Raw genomic sequence first — 20,911 nt, forward strand, 5'->3', positions numbered from 1 at the left:
TATAGAACTTATTTGTTAACTCTTTTATCTTTTATTTTGTAGATAAGTTCATTTTCTTTACATACACTTAATATTTTATAAAAAAAAATTTTAGTAATGTAGTCTCTTAAATATAATGGAATAATGAAATAGATTTGATCATGAAGAAGATCATTAAACTCTGTCTTTTATCCGATTATGTTTTTTCCACATAATATTATGTGTTTATTAGAAATTTAGAATTCCATTAAGTAATACAATTTCTTGAGTCATAGAAAAGTGTGATTTCTAAGTATTTTTGATTCGATTTATCTAATAAATATAAATGTTAGTAAAACTTTTATAAAGAAAAATTAAATTACATTTTGAAAACTGATATTACGTCTAAAAGTTATGTATCTAAAATGAATTCTCTTGATTATTCTGAAATGATTGAACGTATATCATCTGGTAAAAAAATATTAACTTCACATGTACTATCTCTTCGGGCCTTTTTTTTTTTGTTTTGTTAAAAACAATTATCTATCTTCGTAAGAATTAATTTTGTTATTTAATCATATATATACGTTCGTACATTACAGAGGATTTTCGATTAAATCATTCATAATCAAACTTTAGTAGAATATAATACGAATTTTAATAAATGTCAAAGATTGCATAAAAAAATCTACTCATCAGCATGCTTCGATCTTTAGATCTCTCATCTTTTTATGGTAAAAAGAGCCAAAAATAAATTGTTGAAATTCGTAAACCATTGGACAGAACATAAATATCATTTCGGCATGCATATGGTTTTTCTGTCTTTTGTGTGGGAGCACGTGTTATCTTCCTTAATTGTGACAATTGATACGATAGATTTACATACCAGACAATAAAAATCTTTACATTTTTAATAGAAAACAGTTTGGTGTAACTAGAATAAAGAATGCATTAATGTCGTCCCAAATACTCTTACAGAAGAAACGAGACTGCGTTTGTTCTCTTGTTTCTGGGTAATATTAAAGAGAGAGTTGTTGAGTAAAACTAATATACTGTATTGTTAATTCTTTTTAAAATTATATATATATAGGGCTTTATGATATGCAGAGATTGCAAGGTTTGTAACTAAGGAATTTTAATCTTTTTTAACTTACTCAAGAATTTATTTTGACTTTGATTCGTTAATGATCAAATTCTTGTCTTAAACGTCTGGTCTCTTCTCTTTGTCCAAAAAAAAAAAAAAAAAAAAAAAAAAAACGTCTGGTCTCTTTAATGATCTTTTATCATAAGAGAAATGTGGGTAGTTTCATTTTCTCTCTTAAACAATGTATGTAATCGGGGTTTAAGCGTAGAGAAAATCTACTTCTTTCCTATAAAGTAAATTTTCACTCATTGTCACATTTTCAAAAAAGAATCTCATGAATAAATATCGCAACAAACCCATTTGTAGTGGTGGATCGACTGGAACTAGGGAGTATACCTTTACATAGGTCCAGTTTTAGCTCGTTTTCTCTTGCGTATAAACACTACATGTTGGGTCATTTTGGACACTTGGACTCATGTGTTTTATAAGCTAGTGATGATTTTTTTTCTTTCTTTTTGGTGTATTATTATAAATGTTATAGATTATTAGTGTTGACTTGTGGATATTAGAAGAAAAAACTATAAAAGAGAACCATTAATTACGTACACACACAAACCATATTTTCTAATTAAGCTATGTACGTAACTCCAACATGCATTCTTCCAACATGAAATTATCGTATCTCTTTTTCACATTCATGTACAACAGCTTCACAAGTACATGTGTCAATTTCTAAATTTCTTTTTATCTCTAATTCATTATCTCTTCCACCATTGATCATCAGTCCATTTGAACAATCTGTAATAATTATTCTGCGATCATAATCCAGTTCGCATTCTGTAATATATATTTGAATAAAAATGCAAATGCTAAATTTACTACATCGAATTCATGTGATCCATACGTTTTCAGTCCTCATCACAAGAAATCCTCTATATTTTCAAAATCGTGGTTGGTGTCTTCAGTCTTTTTCTTTTCTCTAATTTCACAACAAATCTATTCATCAAAATCGAGTAAACAAATATGGAGAAACTTGAAATTTAATTTACTCGAAAAATAAGAAAAGTTAATACGTACAAATACTTTACTCTTACAGACACAACTGCTTTAGATATTCGACGGACAAGATGAAGCTCACGATCGATAATAGGTTACTCCCGATCGACAATATGAAAAACTTAACTTTAGATATTTAACGACAAAGCACTTGGGCCGGATGGTTTTACCTCAGATTTCTATAAAGCTGCTTGGGGAATATTAGGAAAGGATGCTACTACCAGTATACTCAAATTCTTCCAAACGGGTTTCCTTCTATCTGCAATCAATGCCACCATCCTCGCTTTAGTCCCAAAAAAAGCCAGGAGCTTCGCTTGTCTCTGATTATTGCCCCATTTCCTGCCTCAACACTTTGTACAAGGTTGTCTCTAAGCTGCTTGTTGCAATACTGAAGCCCATTCTCCCTGACTTGGTGCAAAAGAATCAAACATCATTCATCAAAGGTAGGCTTTTAGTGGAGAACACTTTACTAGCGGCTGAAATAGTAAATGGCTATCAAAAGCAGAATGGTCCTAAAAGAATAACTATCAAAGTGGACATTGCAAAGGCGTTTGATACTGTGAGATGGGAGTTTATCTTTAGCTGTTTGCGAGGGATCGAGGTACCTGAACTTTTACCTGTGCTGGCTTAAAGCCTGTGTCTGTACGCTTTCATTCTCAGTTGGTTTCAATGGTCATGTTCATGACTACTTCAAAGGGCTAAGGGGACTGCGCCAAAGGGATCCACTTTCGCCCTACCTATTTGTGTTAGCTATGAACTGTCTCTCTGTCTGTTTGGATAAAGCAGCTGAAGAAGGAAAAATACACTATCATCAACGTTGTTAAGAGATAAAACTGACTCACTTGTGCTTTGCAGATGACTTACTGATCTTCATAGATGGCTCGGAATCCTCAGTGAAGAATGTTCTCCAAGTTCTCAAAAATTTCAAAGATGTCTCAAGACTCGCGATAAGTCTCCCAAAGACTAGCTTCTGCACATCTGGTCTCTCTCAGCCTGAAATTGATCACATTGTCACTACTACCGGAATCAGTCATGGTCAACTTACAATAAGATATCTAGGGCTACCTCTCTGTACTAAGAAGCTTGCCCTTCTTGACTGTGCTCCACTACTACAGAATGTTAAAAGTCGCTTCAATGCTTGGTCTACAAAATCTCTCTCATTCGCTGGAAGGCTCTAAATGTTAAACTCTGTCATTGCTGGCATATCTAATTTCTGGTGCTCAGGTTTTGTCCTGCCAAAGAAGTGTATAAAACAATTAAATTCACTCTCAAGTGCTTTTTTATGGAAGGGTATGACAGAGGGTCATCACTCAGCTCGTGTGGCTTGGAAAACAGTCATCCAAGATAAAAAAAAAAAGAAGGATGATTAGGAGTACGAGACTTACTTACATGGAATACAGCTTGCATGGTCAAGCTCATCTGGTTACTCTTCTTTAGATCTGGTTCGGTATGGGTGGCCTGGTTTCGAAGGGTTGTTCTATCTGGTGACATGAGTTCTTTTTGGACCCACAAGTCAAGCAACCGTTTCTCATGGTTATCAAATAAGTTGCTAAAGATTAGAGAAGTTGCTTACCCTTGGATCAGAGTTAAACTAGGTAATGGTAAAACTACACAATTCTGGACTGACAACTTGATTAAGTTGGGTAAGATGATGACTTATCTTCAAGGTGATGGGCTTTACCAGATTGGCATTCGTAGGGGTACTCGTTTAGCTGACCTCTGGAGGCGTGAGAATTGGAACCTTCCTCCTGCAAGATCAGAAGCGCAGGTCAGTCTTCACATTGAACTCTCAACACTCATTTTAAACGAAGAAGAAGACTCTAACCAATGGTGGATTGACGACCATCGCAAGGACTGTCATAACACATGTAGAATTTGCTCTGCTCTTAGAGCGACCTTCCCTATTGTTCCCTAGCATAGCATCGTTTGGTTTTCAGGAGGAATCCCAAAACACAAGTTCCTATCATGGTTGTTTGTGTTGAATCGATGCCCGACAAGGGATCGCTTGCTGAATTGGGGATTAACAGTCGATCCTCATTGCCTTCTTTGTGCCTCCATGCCTGAATCTCGAGATCATATTTTCTTTGTGTGTCCTTTCAGCTAGTCGATATGGTCGGATGTTGCTAGACGATGTGCCTTTACTCCCTCAAGCTCTTGGTCCCAGACACTTGACTCCCTCACGCAATATCGAGGGCCTCGTGTAGTAAAGAAACTGCTACTGATCGCTTGGCAGACTGTCATCTATGTGATTTGGACTGAGCGAAACCACCGTCTTCATCGAAACTCCTTCAAATCGGATGATCTACTTCTTCGTCAAATTGACTCCACTGTTCGGAACAGAGCTTTGAGTTTCCGTGATAGCAACCCTGATCTCTCTTTATCTCTACTCCATCTATGGTTCTCTGGAGCAACCACTGTGACGACAATGACGTAAAGAACCCTAATCTCAGATGCGATCTCCTCCTCTCGCTTTCTCTCTCAATGACGTTTTGAATGTTTTTACTGTGGATGGTATAGGCTGTTTGAATACCCAACCATAAATCTGGTTCTTATCTAACTATTGGTTCACTACTGGTTCACTTCTGGTTCACTTCTGTTTCTTAAATTTTATGGATTTGTATTTAGGCTTACGGTTGGGCTTTGGCCTTGTAAACTTTTATTTCCTTCATAATTTTAATTGAATGCCTTTAAAAAAAAACCTTAAATATTTAAAATATATATATATATATATATATATTTGTTTGACATGTTAAGAAAATCTCATACCATAAACTAGTAAACAACATCGTTCGGTTTGTTAAATAAATCATTTTAAAACAATTTGTTTTAATTACTATAATGCTCACCACACACTAAAGGATTGAAAGGCGTTTAGGTCAATAATATTATTATTTTGACATGCAAGTCAATACTAATATTTTTGCTTGATCTTATAACTCGGCTTATATGAGTAGGCTTTAGTTAGTACTCTAAACTAATTAAATAACTTAAAATCTTCACGTTCACAATAATAGTTTTGTGAAAGAATAGACCATTTCCCCTCGTGAATTATACATTTTAAAACATCATTAAAAAAACGAAAAGCATGTGAAACATAAATACGAAAAAGTATAGTCATACATTAAAACACCTTTCACGTGAATTATTCTAAGGAAAAAAAAAAAGGAAGAACGGGTGAAGTAGACTCACACACACAACTTGGCCAGAGGAGGAAGCAAACAATTCAAATATCATCAGTTTCTCTTTAACTCTTTCATGACTAGCCATTTTTATAATAATATGGGAAGAAGAACAACGTTCTCTTCCAGCCCGTCGGTCCTTTTTGCGGCCACCGACTGTTTTTTAGTTTTTTTTGAGAAGATTCCGACAAATATTTTCTTTTCGAGGGAATAAGATGCTTCCGATTTATTTATATTTATATTTGAATTGAAAACCACTAACAAGTGAGTTTAATTCATCTTTTTCGTACAGCTACCATGGAATCTGATCCACATGTAAACTTATCAATAAGAAAGAGGGAGAGAGAGAAAAATAATGATAAAATGTAAAGTGCTTCGGCTATTACCAAAACAATGAATTCGATTCTCTTGGATTGAAAAGTGTTTTAAGTAACAACTAAAAAACTACTAGTATAAAACTTAATGGGTATGGTTTATTTATGTAGCTGGTATTACCAAAAACTAATTAACACAACAAATGACCAAAGTGTTGTCTTACTTTTTACGTTGGACAAATGATCTGTCACATCGGTTTTGATTAGGTATTTTTCAATCAAATTAGAAAATTCCGGATTTCCATAATGATTTCAAAGCATACCAAATAGCAAAATATAATAATGTAGTGTAGTAACTAGAAGCCATACACTAAAAACTTTAGTATTGATTTTGAATATTTTTTCTTTAGTAATATAAATTTTCAAACTTGGTTTTATCATGGATATTTTGCCTTTTTACCCTTACTATTTATAAAAATGGACAGTATACAGTATAAAAATGGACAGTATAAAAATGCAACTCTTTGGATTGGAGCCAATATCTTTTGAAAGTATTTGTGATTTTTTTTGTTTGTGCCAAACCAAATATCAATTTCTATACTAAAGTTTTTAGTGTATGGCTTTTAGTTATTACGTCTTCCTTATCTACGAAAGACTTATTCTAATATGACTTGGACTAAAATCTAGAAATCGAAGCGGTACAAAAAAGTGACTAAATTTGCAGTGAATGAGAATGGAACGCGGATGCACTAAGATCAGATGGTCTAACGACTACCATTACACCACCTTGTTTGTGTTACACTTTTTTTTTGCCCTTTCTACCACCTTCATCTTTTACTTTCCAAACTATAATGTTTTCATTGGTTTTTTTTTTCTTCTACGATGGTGCAATTAATTCAAGAATAATTCCGGACATGAAATTAGATTTCCAGCACGTGGATCTTAAATACTGGGTTTGGCAAATAAAAATCAATGAAATTTGATACCCAAAAAATTTGGAACTAGGGTGGGCGGTTTGCATTGCACCAAACAAGAAGCGAGCCAAAAATACAAAATCCACTTTTAGTAAATGGAACAGTGCTATGCTATTCGGTTACTCAGTATCTTTAGCAGGTCCCATATAAACCGTGTAGCTCACTGATATGATAATGAGCAAACACCCAACAAGTCGGCTAAACAAACCTGACGATTCTGCTTTTCCCGTGCTTACTGTCCATAACTGCGATAACACCACCTAATACGAGAAACACATATCAGAAAACAAAGTCTTGCTGCATCATCACTATGTTAATTCTGTTTAACCGATTCAAAACAAATGAACAATATAGAAATAAACTTCATATCCGAATCGAAAGAAAATAATAAACCGATCAAATTTGATGTCTTTGAAAATCTTTTGAGTTAAAGAAAAAGTTCACTAAAATCGAACTCATACGGATAAACCACCCTTTAAAACGAAACCGAATGGTATTCAGTATTCACCATTCAATTCTATGTTTTGAAAACCCAAAAAAAAAAAAAAAACTCAAACTGAAAACCGGACTAGAGGCTCCTATTCTAAACCCAACTCTATGGAAGTGGAAGTATACCTCGATGTACAATATGTTTGCAGCTTTGCTGATTCTCTCAAGCTGAAGCCCACGTGCCAAAAGTACCTTCAAACAATAGAAATCTTACTCAGCAATCTAATTACTTGAATTGCCAACAAAAATCAAAACTGTGCATAAACATAATGTTACTGAATGGCCTCACCTCTGCGCAAAATGCCAGTAACCCTAGTACAATCATGCTAATGAATGTGTCAAACGCTGGCAGGACAAAGCTCTGTATGAGAAAAAATTCATCGGTTTTGAGTAATGATCACCCAACATTTGGTGCAGTTGATGCATTTCTTGGTTTCCTAAAACTTTATCATATTCCGTTTCAACCGCCACATATACATTCACAAAACATACCTCCAAGGAAAACATGCAAATTGCTGCAGCAGGGCAAGCTACCAAACCAAACGAGAGGACAGTGATCCTGAAAAAGTACACACCATTTAATGATTTTTTCCTGACTTCAGAATTTTCGCTAAAGAAGCAAAAACATGTGGGTTAACGACACATCTGGATCTTAAATCTCACACTGGCTGTTCCGATGCTTTAGCAGCTGCCTTTATGAGACAATAAGTGATTCCTCCAGTGATTGATGAAAATAAGCCCAACAAGAACGCATAAATATGATGGTTTCCTTTTAGATTTTCATTCTTTGCTTCTGATCCAACTGCCAAGAAAGATAAGTGAAATCAGCATGACGTCTTTGTTTCCTTATGCATAAAGGAGAGAGCCAGGAGCAGTTTTATGAAAAGAATAAATAGAGAACTATTTTGTTAACTCACTTCTGTACCTTGGACACTTAGTGTTGGGCCAAAGATAAATAGCACGCCAAAGAAACTGCAAGCAAGACCTGGACCAAAACGAAAACAAAAAGAAGTCATGAAATGGACTTGCTTTGTCGTCAGTACACAATGTATTTCAGGAGCTAACTAAAGCTAAGGGAAAAAGCTCTGTACCTCCAATATCAGTGATTTTCAACTTCTCATGCAGAACAACACGTGCTGCAATGGAAGCCATAACTGGATTCAAGAAGCTTAGTACAATAGCTTGGGACAAGGGCAACATTTGGATGCTGAATGTCAATACCAGTGAAAAGCAGTGTTAGATGTCTTATTTTGCTACAAGTGACAGATTGATTAGTGGGGAATAGACACTGTGGCTAATAGCAACTTCATTTTAAATGATGCATTGGTTTTGAATATAAATTTAACAGGCTGTTTAGGTCTACACACGGAGCAGAGTACGGATGTGTAATAATTACCTAAAGATGAAACTAAACAATGAAAGGTAACCCACAAGGGCTCTGGAAACCAAAAGCTTCCTGGCATGCGCAGGTCCAAAAACTGGTTGTCCAGTTCTTTTCAACCAAAGGTATGATAGTATCAAGATAATTGTGCATCTCATGAACGCGGTCTCAAACAAAGGAATGGGCTGAACTGTCATAAACAAAGGACATTAGGAAGAAAAAAACATCAATCAATACACTATATAATACAAGCAACAATAAAACGCTGAAGGAAGACACAAATTGAGGTAAGCATTTGCACTCATTTAAGCAGAGATTCCATTACAACTAGAAAAGACAAGTTATTAAACAGGTCCAATAAACAAAAAAGTTCTCTCCCACCATGTGAAGAAAGGACAAGAAGCAGAGCATCAGCAAAAGTAAATTCAACATTTTCTAGTCTTCCCATAAAAGCTACTTATCATCTTACACAAAAACCATGAAACTGAAACACAAGGACGAAATCACAAGATACCACCATAGAGGAGAGACAAAGAAGTACTGACCAGAAAAAGTATCTGAAACTAACTCCATGATGAGATACAGTATCGATGACAAGGCCATACACAGTAAGCCAGAGTAACGAGACCCACTCCAAACCCATGAAGAAAACTGAGTCACTGGTGATATCTCAGTTTCAGTCACTTTAATCACTTGCTCCTACACACAACATCACATTTCCAAATCAAATCCAACAAATTCAGACTAAAATCTGATCTCAGTTCTTGTCAATAACCTAAATCTAGAATTCTAACAAGATAAATTTAGTAGAAATTGAAGCCACTGGCAAATTCATTGAATTAACTTCGAATTGAAACATGAACTAAAGAAGAATCAAATCCATGAAAAGCTAGAGGAGTCGCTCTTACTCTTGGTTTGCGTCGAGTGTAGGAGGCGGAGAAGATGTTGATCCTAGGTCTTTGGGTTTGATTCAGGAGAGGGATGATTTCGTCGGAAGATGATACAGGGGCCGAGGAGACGCCGTCTGAAACCGGAGAATCTAGATCGCGGACGGTAAGCTCAAGGGCGAGGTGTTCGTCGGCGATTCTGATCTCCGGAGACGAAGAAGCCGCCATGGTTACGAAATCAGCATCTAACAGACAAAACGGAAAGATAACGAAAAGTCAAAGAGACGACGCTTCTGAAATCTGAATACATTGTTTTTGACGTTGCCGTTAGAACCCACGTTAACAACGGTTAAATAAAAAAAGTAAACTACTAAACTAGAACTAAGATTAAACAGAGCAGTCTAATTTTAATTGGGCTTCAAAAAGACATAACAGGCCCAATCATTCGATTAAGCCCGATTCGGATTACACCTTGGTGAAAAGATAAGTCGACGGCTCTTCTCCTCCGATACGATTCCGGTGAGAAGTGATGCGAGCAGTTTCTGTCTGCTTAAGCTCCACATTTCTGATTCTTTAAAGCATTCTTAACAACATGTCGACGACATTGTTAAGGACAATTCAGCTAAACCAGTTCTCACTTCTTGGAACTGCCTTGATTAGAAGGAGGAGTAACAACGTGTCCGTGAGGTGTTGTGGAAGCCAAACAGCGACGACCCATGAAGCTAAACAGACTTCTCCGTCGAGGGTTGCACCCAAAAACCATAAAAGTAACAAGCTTGATGAGATTCTGAGAGACTACGAAGCTGTAATTGGGATAGAGACTCATGTTCAGCTCTCTACATTGACAAAGGCGTTTTGTAGCTGCTCTAACAATTACGGGTCGGTTCCAAACACAAGTATTTGTCCAGTTTGTATGGGTTTGCCTGGTGCTTTGCCTGTTTTGAATTCAAAAGTTGTTGAATTTGGTGTTAGATTGGGTTTAGCTTTGAACTGTGAGTTGTCTCTCAAGTCTAAATTCGATAGGAAGCAGTATTTTTATCCAGATCTTCCTAAAGGTTATCAGATTTCTCAGTTTGATATCCCCATTGCATCTGGTGGCTATGTGGATTTGGATATTCCTCTTGAGTTTGGTGGTGGCCATAGGAGATTTGGTATCACTAGAGTTCATATGGAAGAAGATGCTGGCAAGTCACTCCATTCAGACACTGGAGATTACTCTCAGGCATGGGTTTATTTAAATCTTCTTCCAAGGGTTTTTGAAGTAGAACCTGCAAGATGTTTATGTTACTTATGGTTTGGTGTATTATTATGTGGTGCAGGTAGATCTGAATAGAGCAGGGGTTCCTTTACTTGAGATTGTTTCTGAACCTGATATGAGGAGTGGTGTAGAAGCTGCTGAATACGCTTGTGAAATGCAACGGATTGCGAGGTATTTGGGAGTTAGTAATGGGAATATGCAAGAAGGCTCTCTTCGCTGTGATGTCAATATCTCAATCCGTCCCATTGGGCAAGCTGAGTTTGGCACCAAGGTTTCTTTCTTTCTCATTTGTAGATTCTTCTTAGTTAAACCAGTGAAAGAAAGGGATGGATCTACTCATTGCATTTTCATTTCATCTGGCTGCTGCTGATACAGGTGGAGATAAAGAATTTGAACGCATTTTCAGCAATGAGCAGAGCAATTGACTTTGAAATATCAAGACAGGCACTTCTCTACGATCAAGGCAAAGCTGACCAGATTGTAACCGAGACTCGGCTTTGGGATGAAGGCGCTCAGGTTCTAAGATTAATTAGGTTGCAATAATATCCATATCTGTCTCTTTTTTTCATATCCATCAGAAACTAACTTGAGTAGGGTGTTCAGAAAACGGTAACAATGAGGAAAAAAGAAGGGCTTGCTGATTACCGCTACTTTCCAGAACCAGATCTTCCAGAAGTTATCCTTACACAAGAATACGTTGATAGCATCCGTGCTTCTTTACCAGAACTTCCTGAAGCAAAGCGCAGGAGGTATGAGGCGATGGGTCTAGGCATGCAAGATGTGCTTTTCCTCGCAAATGACGTCAGTGTAAGTCCTACTTACTCTATGTCGATGATATTTTAGTTTCATGTTATCTTCACAAAATGCTGACAAGTTAACTGTTGTTTGAACGAATGGCTCTTAGGTTGCAGAATATTTCGATGCAGTCATCGGTAAGGGCGCTGAAGTGAAGTTGGCAGCAAATTGGATAATGGGAGATATTGCTGCTTACTTGAAAAATGAGAAACTTTCTATCAATGATATGAAACTCACTACCCAAGAGTTGGCTGAGCTGATAGCTGCCATCAAAGATGGAACCATTAGCGGAAAGATTGGAAAGGAGGTCAGTTTCAATTCAGTTTAAAATTTCATCATCTTTCGTTTAGATCAATGCAAGTTATTCCTTTTACTTTTTATTTTTGCAGATACTGTTTGAGCTATTGGCCAAAGGTGGAACCGTCAAAGGAATGATAAAGGAAAAAGATTTGGTTCAGGCAAGTCCATGCTATACCACAAAATGTACCATAAAAGAGTTAAATTCAGAGAAGTACATTTTTCTAATTAAAGAAATGGGTATCTTGAAGCTTCATTTTTCAGATCATATTTTATGAAATGTGTATGTAAGACTAAAAAGATAATGTAGTGGGACGTTGCATAAAATCTATTTGCTAGATGGAGTAAGTTCATAGATGGGGTCAGTCCATAAGAACGTCAGCAGTATTATCTTCATGGTTCTTAGGGATAGGCGGATAGCTAAGAAATGTTGCTATAGCTAGGTAGTTAATTAAAAGTAGTAATCCGAAGTGACTCGGCTAACCTATTGTAAAGAGATCATGAATGATTTTTGCTTATGTGTGACACACGCTGCAGATAACCGATCCTGCAGAGATCGAGAAAATGGTAATTAAGGTGGTCTCCGAGAACCAGAAGCAGCTTGAGCAGTACCGCAGTGGGAAAACTAAGCTTCAAGGCTATTTTGCTGGCCAGGTATGGCAGTTACCGCTGCATTTTTTAAAAAACTTGTACCTTGTGAACCATTTCAAACTCTTAAATGCTTTGTTACAGGTTATGAAAATGTCAAAAGGCAAGGCCAACCCAGGTTTACTGAACAAGATCCTCCTGGAGAAGCTCAATGCCAAAGACTGATTGAAGCTTCAGCATTGACACTTTGACAGAGTTATTGCTCTTGAAAATGGTATAGAGGATTTGTGCTCCGTTGGATAGCTCTTGAACTAGAGTGTTCTGTACAAATATTTTCTTTGGAACTGCATTGCCATCAAATTGTTGTCTAAGAGGCAGACCATCATGTCCTATACACACCATTTGTTGCTTTTCCAGCCAACCGAGCTTTAAAACATTACTTCTATGAACAATAAAACTTTCCCTAAACTCATGCTTTGATACGTTAAACCAAAAGGAAGTTCAAAAGCAAATTAAACCAAAAGTTAAAAAAAAAAAAAAAAAAATGTTTGAACAATCAGTTGGGGAATAAAACCAAAAACAAAACAGCTAGTGAATAGTTCCTGAAAATGAACAAACAAATGAAAGTACACCCATATTTTCTTCGGTTTCGTCAATAATAATACATAGGCCAAAAGGAATGATTTCTGCTCGTTGGATAATAAAATTTACTTCTATGAACATAATATTTTTCTCTAAACTCATGCTTTGATTAATACGTTAACCAAAAGGAATTTCAAAAGCAAATTAAACCAAGAGTTAAAAAAAGATGTTTGAACAATCAGTTGGGGAATAAAACCAAAAACAAAACAGCTAATGAATACTGAATAGTTCCTGAAAAGGAACAAAGAAATGAAATTACACCCATACATTCTTCTGTTTCTTCAATTATAATACATAGGCCAGTATGTATTGTAATCTGGATGAACGAGTGGGACATAAGGAAGTGGCGCCACACCCTGACCCGCTTGGGGTTGTATCAAATATGGCGGCAGGTGACTTGGTGCTAGCTGAGCAGGCATAAGAGGAACTCCAAACATTGTTGTGTCGTTCGTAGAACCAAATGGGTCATCAAGCATTCCGACGTGATCTCTAGGCTCTTCATGTGTCTTAGCTGATTTTGACTTGGTTGCAGAAGAAACATGTTTTAGCTTAAACAGAATCTCACTCTTCAAATCGTTCACTAACTTCTTCAAATTCTTGAACTGTGCATCGTAATCCCTCTCCTCTTTCGACTCATCAGTATAATTCCCAACTCTGTCGAATAAATTTAGAAAAATTAAAAGAGGAAAGTTTTGAGTACCTTGAGACTCAAGCAAAAGTAAAGAGAAACCAAGACATACTCTATTTGGAGATGAGCAGGGTTTTTTTTTTTTTTGTTAACTCAGCGAGTAAATCTCCAGACCTATGGAGGGGTCCGAGACTAATCTCTCTGGGGAAGGGTATCCCACGGGTAGGGTCGTAAGCAATGGACCCCTACCCATATGGCCAAAGGGATAAAGCTGAATAATTTAGCGCTTAGGGAGAATCGATGGCCTAGATCAACAGGGCGACTCTTCCACCAAGACTAGAACCACTAGCCCACCCATACCTGCCATGATGAGATAATGGCAGGTTCATTTCCATCCTCAGTTATGACAACAACAAGAATTTTATCATCCATAACTAAGCACTTAACCAGAGCTTTCTTCACTTTAGTCTTTGATCCCTTTACCGGATTTTTATAAACAAACGCATACTCCTGGTCGAATTCGTTCCATCCTTCAATCCCAACCAAACCTAGAAATCGAGAATCGAACAAATCAGAATCCTAAAAACCCTAGAAAGAATAGTATACAAAAATAAAACCCTAAAACGAAATCATGAATACTACTAACTCTTAGTAGTTGATGACGATAGAGCGTCGTGAACGAAGGCAGGACGTCCTGTGGCAGTGAGGATGAAACCGGAAATTACGAAAGAAGCGTGAACTACGAAAGCTACTTTGTCGTTGTTATTGCGAAAACCAGGCATAACTGACCTGATCACACCCATCACTGCATGAGGAGTCGCCATTGATTCGGTCTGTAGAGTTGTCGTGAAGTTCAGATGTTCTCCCGTTAGAGTTTCTTGTTTCCCAAGTAGTAATCTCAAAAATGTATCTAGTTGAGCGTAAAGGTAAATATAAAAAGGAGTTACATTAGTTCATTAGTTGGTATAATTATCGAGAAGAGAAAGTATTTTATTGCATTTTGCTTTTCTTTTGCTAATTTCCCGGATTAATAACAACATCTCTATTCACCACAGAGATATCCACTAACAAACAAACAAAAATAATCACAACCAAGATAAGTTAAAAAGAGGGTAAAATTAGTTGGTATAATTATCAACAAATGAAAATAAGTTCATCGTCTTTCTTTTCTTTTGCTAGTTTTTGGGAGTAATATCTCTATTCATCACAAATATATCCACTAACCAAAACAAAAACAAAAAAGAACCACAATGACGGAAAATGAGTGTTAACCTTTTTTTTAGGAAAGTGACGGAAAAAGAGGAAAAGAGTGTGTCCTATTTTTTTTTTCAGTTGAAATTATAACTACGCACCCTTTGATATATGGTACTTTATCACTCATTTTCAAGCACCACCTCATCCGAGAGGGAGCAAGTAGGAAGGATCCAATAGATAAAAAAACAAGCTAGAGTCATTAGTATTCTTCATACACTTGAGAGTTGAACTCCTTTTCAAATATCTCTATTGGGAATTTTATATAAACACTGCGTTGCTATATACTAGGTGTTTTTTTCGTTTAAATTCGAAGATTTAAAGAGATACGCTTTTTATTCCTTTCCAAAACAAATAATATTCAGCGGTTGCAAGTTGCGAAACATGGGAGAGCCCAAACATGTAGTAAACCACTGAAACCGTACAAAAGAAAACTCATACTGCATGAGATCCACTCACCTTTTCACCTAATCCCTCCTAGACAGAATTATCTGCCTTTTAAAATGACAACAGAGAAAAAAAAAAATCTTTTATTTATGCTTCCATAAATTGTGTTGTTTCCTTCACTATTGCTTGCTCAAGTTTCTGATGACGTATGGAAGTATGCCTCCATGGTTAAAGTAAGCCAGTTCCACCTGTGCACATTTGTTTCCCATTATTAGTTAGTTCGTTCACATTTTAATGCTTTTTTGCTCCACTAAACATTTTTGAAGATGAAGTATTTACCTCAGTGTCGAAGCGGACTGTGCAATTGAAAGATTTTCCGTTGTCGGTAGTGACACTAACATCTTGGCCAGGTCTAATTTCTGAGATGTCGGTTGGGAGATGGATTGTGTAGCGCTCGTGACCAGTCAATCCAAGAGTATCGGCATCTTCCCCAGACTTAAAGCACAACGGAATGATTCCCATTCCCACCAAGTTGCTTCGGTGAATTCTCTCAAAACTCTTTGCAATCACTGCTTTCACACCCTGCCAATCCCAATTTTTTTTGTTTCAGATAAAACAGTAAGACAGGTTTATGCGGAAAAAAAACACGAGGGAAGTGGCTCTGCACCTGTAGCATGGGTCCCTTGGCAGCCCAATCACGTGAGCTACCACTTCCATACTCAGCTCCAGCGAGAATAATTGTGTCCTCACCAGCTGACTTGTATTTCTGATTCATTTGACATTATGATAAGGAGACATTAGACTTGATCAACGTACAGTCAGTAATACAAAATTCAGTTAGATAAACACAGACCATGGCTGCGTCGAAGACTGAGAGCTTCTCTCCAGATGGAATGTGAACTGTCTTGGGGCCAACTTCACCATTCATGAGCTTGTTAACGATACGGATATTAGCGAAAGTGCCTCTGGCCATTATCTCATCATTCCCTCGGCGACTTCCATATGAGTTGAAGTCCTTACGGTCAACACCACGCTCGAGGAGAAACTTAGCAGCGGGACTGTCCTTTTGGATGTTCCCAGCTGGAGAGATGTGATCGGTAGTGATACTGTCTCCAAAGTTGAGCAAACAGTAAGCATCCTTCACATTGTGTGGCCCTGGAGGATCCATGGTCATGTCCTTAAAGTATGGAGGCTCGTGAATGTAAGTTGAGTTGGGATCCCAAGAGTAGAGGGAATCTTCAGGAACAGACAGCTTATTCCACATGGGGTTACCCTTGGTGATTGACTCATATGTTGCTCGGAACATGTCAGGCAAAACACTGGATTGAACAACCTGATCCATACGCCAAAAGACTAATTTTAATATTTGTGTACCAGAAGTAAATTTGTTCTTTGGTTGTAAGTTCTATATACCTCAGCAATTTCCTCAGTGGTTGGCCAGATATCCCTTAGGAAGACATCCTTTCCGTTCTTTCCAGTGCCAATAGGCTCCGTTTCAAAGTCAATGTTAACCTGGAAAATAAGAAAGAGGAATGTTCAATTACCAAAATGATGATGAGTTATGTGTCACTATCACATACAACATAACATTTGACAAGTTTTCGTGATTTATTACCGTGCCAGCAAGAGCGTAGGCAACCACCAAAGGAGGAGATGCAAGGTAGTTGGCTCTTGTTAGTGGATGAACACGCCCCTCAAAGTTCCTGTTCCCAGACAGCACAGCAGCCGCCACAATATCTAACAAGCACAGAAAAGTTTGAATCAATAACACCATACAATTAACCACATATATATAATAATAATAATATAAGAAGGTCCAAAGTAAGTCTAGTTGTGAATCTCAATAATACCATTTTCAGTAATAGCAGCTCCCACTGATTCATTAATTTCTCCAGAATTCCCAATGCAGGTAGTGCAACCGTAGCCGACAATATTGAAACCCTGTTGATTCAGATATTCTTGCAGTCCACTGCATGGAATATAATACACACTTAACATTTCCCGCACAAAAGAAAGAATTAGCCTTTAACAACAAAGAACTTGAAAAACTACAACATACCTCTTTAACAAGTATTTTGTAACAACTCCTGAGCCTGGAGCAAGACTTGTCTTTATCCAAGGCTTAACCTGAAGAGGCAATTTTTTGATAAAAGATCAAGAAAAGTCAAGGAATCAGATCGATTTCTAGTTTGATCTCGGAAAAACCAACCTGTAGGCCGAGGTCAGAAGCCTTTTTTGCAACAAGACCAGCACCAAGCATGACGCTGGGATTTGATGTATTAGTACAGCTTGTGATTGCAGCAATCACAACACTTCCATGTTTAAGCTCTGATGGTTGTCCATTGAACGAAAAATTTGCCACCTTTTCTTGTGCCTCTTTAGGTATAGCAAAACCCTGTAAAAAATGTAAATTCAAGAATAAACAATGGTACTTAAAATGTTCACCAACAGCCAGCCAGTCTAAAGAACAAATAAATGCTTGAGAAATAAGTCCTCCACAAAACGAAACATCTAGTTACATACCTTAAACCCAACTTTACTGTCGAGACATGAATGCCAGTCAGCTTTCATATCTTTCAAAGTAACACGATCATGTGGCCTGCACAGAAGATATCGATAATATGGTCATGATCAATTAACCAGACAATAAGCTTCGTGATTACAAAAACTAACAGAACCCATACCTCTTTGGTCCAGAAATGCAAGGTTCAACATTATCCAGGTTCAGTTCAAGATATGACGAATAAACCCTGTCTATCTGAGGCTGAAATTTATTCACAAAGCAAAGTCAAATAAAAACCTGAAACGATATGAAAAACTTAAAACCTAAAAATATTACGTATAAGGCTGATTTACCTCATTGTAGTCAACAAACATATTGTTTGCCCGAAGATATGCTTCAATCATGGCCACCTGCCATGAAAATATTTTATCAGACCAGATATCTGAATATAGGTATATATATATATATATATATATATATAGAAGGAAGACTACAGTCAAACACTCACCGTCTCATCGCTTCTTCCAGTCAATTTGAGATACTGTAGAGTAACATGATCGACAGGGAAGAAACCCATGGTTGCACCATACTCGGGAGACATATTGGCAATTGTGGCCCTGTCAGCTAGGGAGAGCCCACTCATGCCATCACCTAGGACCAAAAAAAGTAGGCTTTATCATTTTCCGAAAACACACATCTCTATTAAAAAGAAGCAAAACATACGAGAGCTCAGAAGGATATATATTACCATAGAATTCAACAAACTTTCCAACAACACCATGCTTCCTCAGCATTTGAGTCACTGTTAGAACCAAATCAGTAGCTGTTACACCATTGCGCATTTTTCCAGACAGTTTGAATCCAACAACACCAGGCAATACCATACTCATGGGCTGTCAGCAAAAAGAGTTGCAGTATAAGAAAGGTTCACAAGCCTCACTAAAATGGAGCAGAAGAGACGTAAAAAATAGTGATCTAATCTATATTCAATAACATAGTCTCCAGATTCACCAGCATAGGATAGAGGTAATGTTAATAATCAGACTAATTTACCTGGCCAAGCATTGTTGCCTCAGCTTCAATACCTCCAACTCCCCATCCAGCAACTCCCAAACCATCAATCATAGTGGTATGTGAATCAGTTCCAACCACGCTGTCTGGGTATAGAAGGCCTTTGGTATTGAACACAACTCTTCCAAGATATTCCAAATTGACCTGAATGATCAAAATGGGGTTAAATTGAGACAATCAATACACTGGAATCATGTGGTTGAAAAGGTTATTATATCAATGTTAGAACAAGTATAGAAACAAACAATTGACTTGCGTACTGAAAAAAAAAAGTTACCTGATGCACAATACCAGAACCAGGAGGCACAACAAGCATGTTCTGGAACGCAGTAGAACCCCATTTAAGGAAAGCAAACCTCTCCTTGTTCCTCTGGAACTCAAGCTCCATGTTTGCTTGCACTGCGTTTTCAGACCGAGCAACATCAACTTGAACTGAGTGGTCAATTACAAGATCCACCGGAACCTGAGAGACACCGTACACATAAGAAATCTAGAAGAACCCTAAGCTAAACAGATAGCATCGATATGTGGGAAATAAAAAAAAGTACCAAGGGATTAATTTTGTTGGAATCACTGCCCAGCTTGTTCATCGCATCACGCATACAAGCAAGGTCAACAACAGCTGGGACTCCAGTAAAGTCCTGCCACAGAACAAGACAAATGGTTAAAGAATTACGAGCATGAAAACAAATAAGACAGAATTCATTTTGGCATCCCTACACCAAACAGTTACCTGGAGAAGAACACGAGCTGGTTTAAACGGAATCTCGACTTGTTTAGGAGATGTCTTTTCCCAGTCAATAATCTTCTCAACATCTTCCTTGGTAACTTGGAAGTTATCACAATTACGAATCGCAGATTCAAGAAGAATCCTGATAGAGTATGGCAGTTTATCTACAAACAGAACACTTCTCTTAGATTCTGATCCTTCTGTAACTTTTTCAATCAAATTGTTCACAGAGATATTTAACAAAAAATCGTTACCAATCCGTGGATCATTTAGAGCAGGCAAGCTGTAGAACTTTCCGAATTCGCCACCACCAGGCTTAGGAAGAGTAGTGAAGATCCCCTTATACGGATGCTCAGACGCTGAAACAACACAAAAAACAAATGAAATGGTAATCACCATCAGTTCCATATCGCAATACCTATACAAATCACAGAAATCTCAATTTCATAAGCTTATAAATCGAGAAATTCAAGCTAGATCCATCCGATCGAAGAAATTACCCATGGAAGAGAAGGTTCTCTGGAGACGGTCTAAGACAGGAGATACGGCTCTGATCTGAGAGGTAAGGCTAAACGGAGACGGTTTTGAGTGAAAGCAATGGCTCCAGCGAGGAAGTGAGCGGAAAGCAGGTGAAATGGTACCAAAAGATCTTCGAGTGAGAAGAGACGAAGAATGAGATGCGACGGAGGGTGACAATAACGATCGGAAGGAGAAGAGTGAAGAAGAGCGAGAAGAAGAAGAAGCAGCTCGAAGGATCGAGGAGGTAGCGGAAGATGAAGCAGTTATATACATGATGTAATCACGCTTCCAGATGCAGATTCAGATATTGACAGAGGATAAGGATAATGATTTATGGGAGAAGGGGTTTGATTGATCAATTGGGAGCGATCATGGAGGCGCTGATGAATAATGAATCTGACGTTGGAGGCGTGTGGAGACGAAACGAAAGAGGCCTAGGGCTGAGTGCCACAAAGTCAAATCTTTCCTCTGCAAGGGAATATTATTTGGGATCCCATATTATTTTGTTTTTTGAGTTTTTTTGTTTTTTTTTTTGTTTTTTTTTGGCCAACAAGTAAGGGTAAAACCGGGTTTTTCAGACTATGAGTTTTGTGTATTTTTTTGAGTGAATTAGGAAAGTAAGTTGTTAATTTGTTATGATATGATATTGAAATTCTCGTCGATCTCAGTTGTAAAATGAGAATAGGATTTTGGAATTTCAACTAAAAAATCCACTTAAACATAGAAGCTTCAATTTCAATACCATAAAATTTACAAAATCTGAAAATCTAATCTTATTTTGCTATAGATATAACATAAAGTATATCTATTACACCATAAAATAATAATTATTAATTTATAGATTAATAAATTAATAAAATGTCTTGGTCACAATATTACTATAAATTAATAATATGTCTTGGTTCCAATATTATTAATTT

The 20,911-nt window shown here is 37.2% G+C and overlaps 4 protein-coding genes and 1 long non-coding RNA gene across 7 annotated transcripts; 1 reads left to right on the forward strand and 4 right to left on the reverse strand.

The window, feature by feature from the left end:
- Positions 1 to 2,066: 2,066 nt before the first annotated feature.
- LOC104747197 (uncharacterized) lies at positions 2,067 to 4,512 on the reverse strand. The gene is made up of 6 exons (XR_761104.2): positions 3,924 to 4,512; positions 3,488 to 3,846; positions 3,164 to 3,330; positions 2,963 to 3,091; positions 2,716 to 2,884; positions 2,067 to 2,502 (listed from the first exon to the last, which is right to left on the reverse strand). It is a non-coding gene; the product is annotated as an uncharacterized LOC104747197 (long non-coding RNA).
- Positions 4,513 to 6,545: 2,033 nt separating this feature from the next.
- On the reverse strand, positions 6,546 to 9,651 carry LOC104748616 (putative transport protein YPL264C). Of its 3 annotated transcripts, none has more exons than XR_015582492.1 (10): positions 9,344 to 9,651; positions 8,981 to 9,134; positions 8,451 to 8,625; positions 8,146 to 8,261; positions 7,972 to 8,039; positions 7,718 to 7,856; positions 7,547 to 7,613; positions 7,344 to 7,415; positions 7,181 to 7,246; positions 6,546 to 6,825 (listed from the first exon to the last, which is right to left on the reverse strand). XR_015582492.1 is itself a non-coding variant. In XM_010468785.3 (10 exons), the coding sequence occupies exons 1-10, from the start codon at positions 9,548 to 9,550 to the stop codon at positions 6,685 to 6,687; spliced, it is 1,197 nt and encodes a 398-aa protein (XP_010467087.1). In that variant the 5' UTR covers positions 9,551 to 9,645; the 3' UTR covers positions 6,546 to 6,684. The 3 variants fall into 3 exon arrangements, 2 of the variants coding, with proteins under 2 accessions (XP_010467087.1, XP_087345114.1); XM_010468785.3 differs by having other exon boundaries at positions 7,980 to 8,039; positions 9,344 to 9,645; XM_087488988.1 differs by having other exon boundaries at positions 7,980 to 8,039; positions 8,451 to 8,620; positions 9,344 to 9,483.
- On the forward strand, positions 9,366 to 12,728 carry LOC104747199 (glutamyl-tRNA(Gln) amidotransferase subunit B, chloroplastic/mitochondrial). Its single transcript, XM_010468786.2, has 8 exons — positions 9,366 to 10,544; positions 10,642 to 10,851; positions 10,956 to 11,096; positions 11,184 to 11,387; positions 11,485 to 11,682; positions 11,765 to 11,833; positions 12,210 to 12,326; positions 12,405 to 12,728. The coding sequence occupies exons 1-8, from the start codon at positions 9,915 to 9,917 to the stop codon at positions 12,483 to 12,485; spliced, it is 1,650 nt and encodes a 549-aa protein (XP_010467088.1). The 5' UTR covers positions 9,366 to 9,914; the 3' UTR covers positions 12,486 to 12,728.
- A 455-nt stretch (positions 12,729 to 13,183) lies between these two features.
- LOC104748615 (putative proteasome inhibitor) lies at positions 13,184 to 14,392 on the reverse strand. The gene is made up of 4 exons (XM_010470225.3): positions 14,177 to 14,392; positions 13,922 to 14,078; positions 13,643 to 13,669; positions 13,184 to 13,556 (listed from the first exon to the last, which is right to left on the reverse strand). The coding sequence occupies exons 1-4, from the start codon at positions 14,352 to 14,354 to the stop codon at positions 13,184 to 13,186; spliced, it is 735 nt and encodes a 244-aa protein (XP_010468527.3). The 5' UTR covers positions 14,355 to 14,392.
- Positions 14,393 to 15,098: 706 nt separating this feature from the next.
- Positions 15,099 to 20,776, reverse strand: LOC104747200 (aconitate hydratase 3, mitochondrial). The gene is made up of 20 exons (XM_087488989.1): positions 19,973 to 20,776; positions 19,727 to 19,831; positions 19,476 to 19,636; positions 19,291 to 19,383; positions 19,020 to 19,205; positions 18,725 to 18,886; positions 18,420 to 18,564; positions 18,180 to 18,322; positions 18,025 to 18,081; positions 17,853 to 17,932; positions 17,692 to 17,767; positions 17,378 to 17,563; positions 17,228 to 17,295; positions 17,019 to 17,137; positions 16,784 to 16,905; positions 16,582 to 16,680; positions 16,022 to 16,501; positions 15,836 to 15,934; positions 15,508 to 15,750; positions 15,099 to 15,416 (listed from the first exon to the last, which is right to left on the reverse strand). The coding sequence occupies exons 1-20, from the start codon at positions 20,262 to 20,264 to the stop codon at positions 15,348 to 15,350; spliced, it is 2,985 nt and encodes a 994-aa protein (XP_087345115.1). The 5' UTR covers positions 20,265 to 20,776; the 3' UTR covers positions 15,099 to 15,347.
- Between the last annotated feature and the right edge of the window lie 135 nt (positions 20,777 to 20,911).

The sequence above is a fragment of the Camelina sativa genome, chromosome 15 (assembly GCF_030686135.1).
Source record: "Camelina sativa cultivar CO46 ecotype springtype chromosome 15, ASM3068613v1".
NCBI classification, from domain to species: Eukaryota; Viridiplantae; Streptophyta; class Magnoliopsida; order Brassicales; family Brassicaceae; genus Camelina; species Camelina sativa.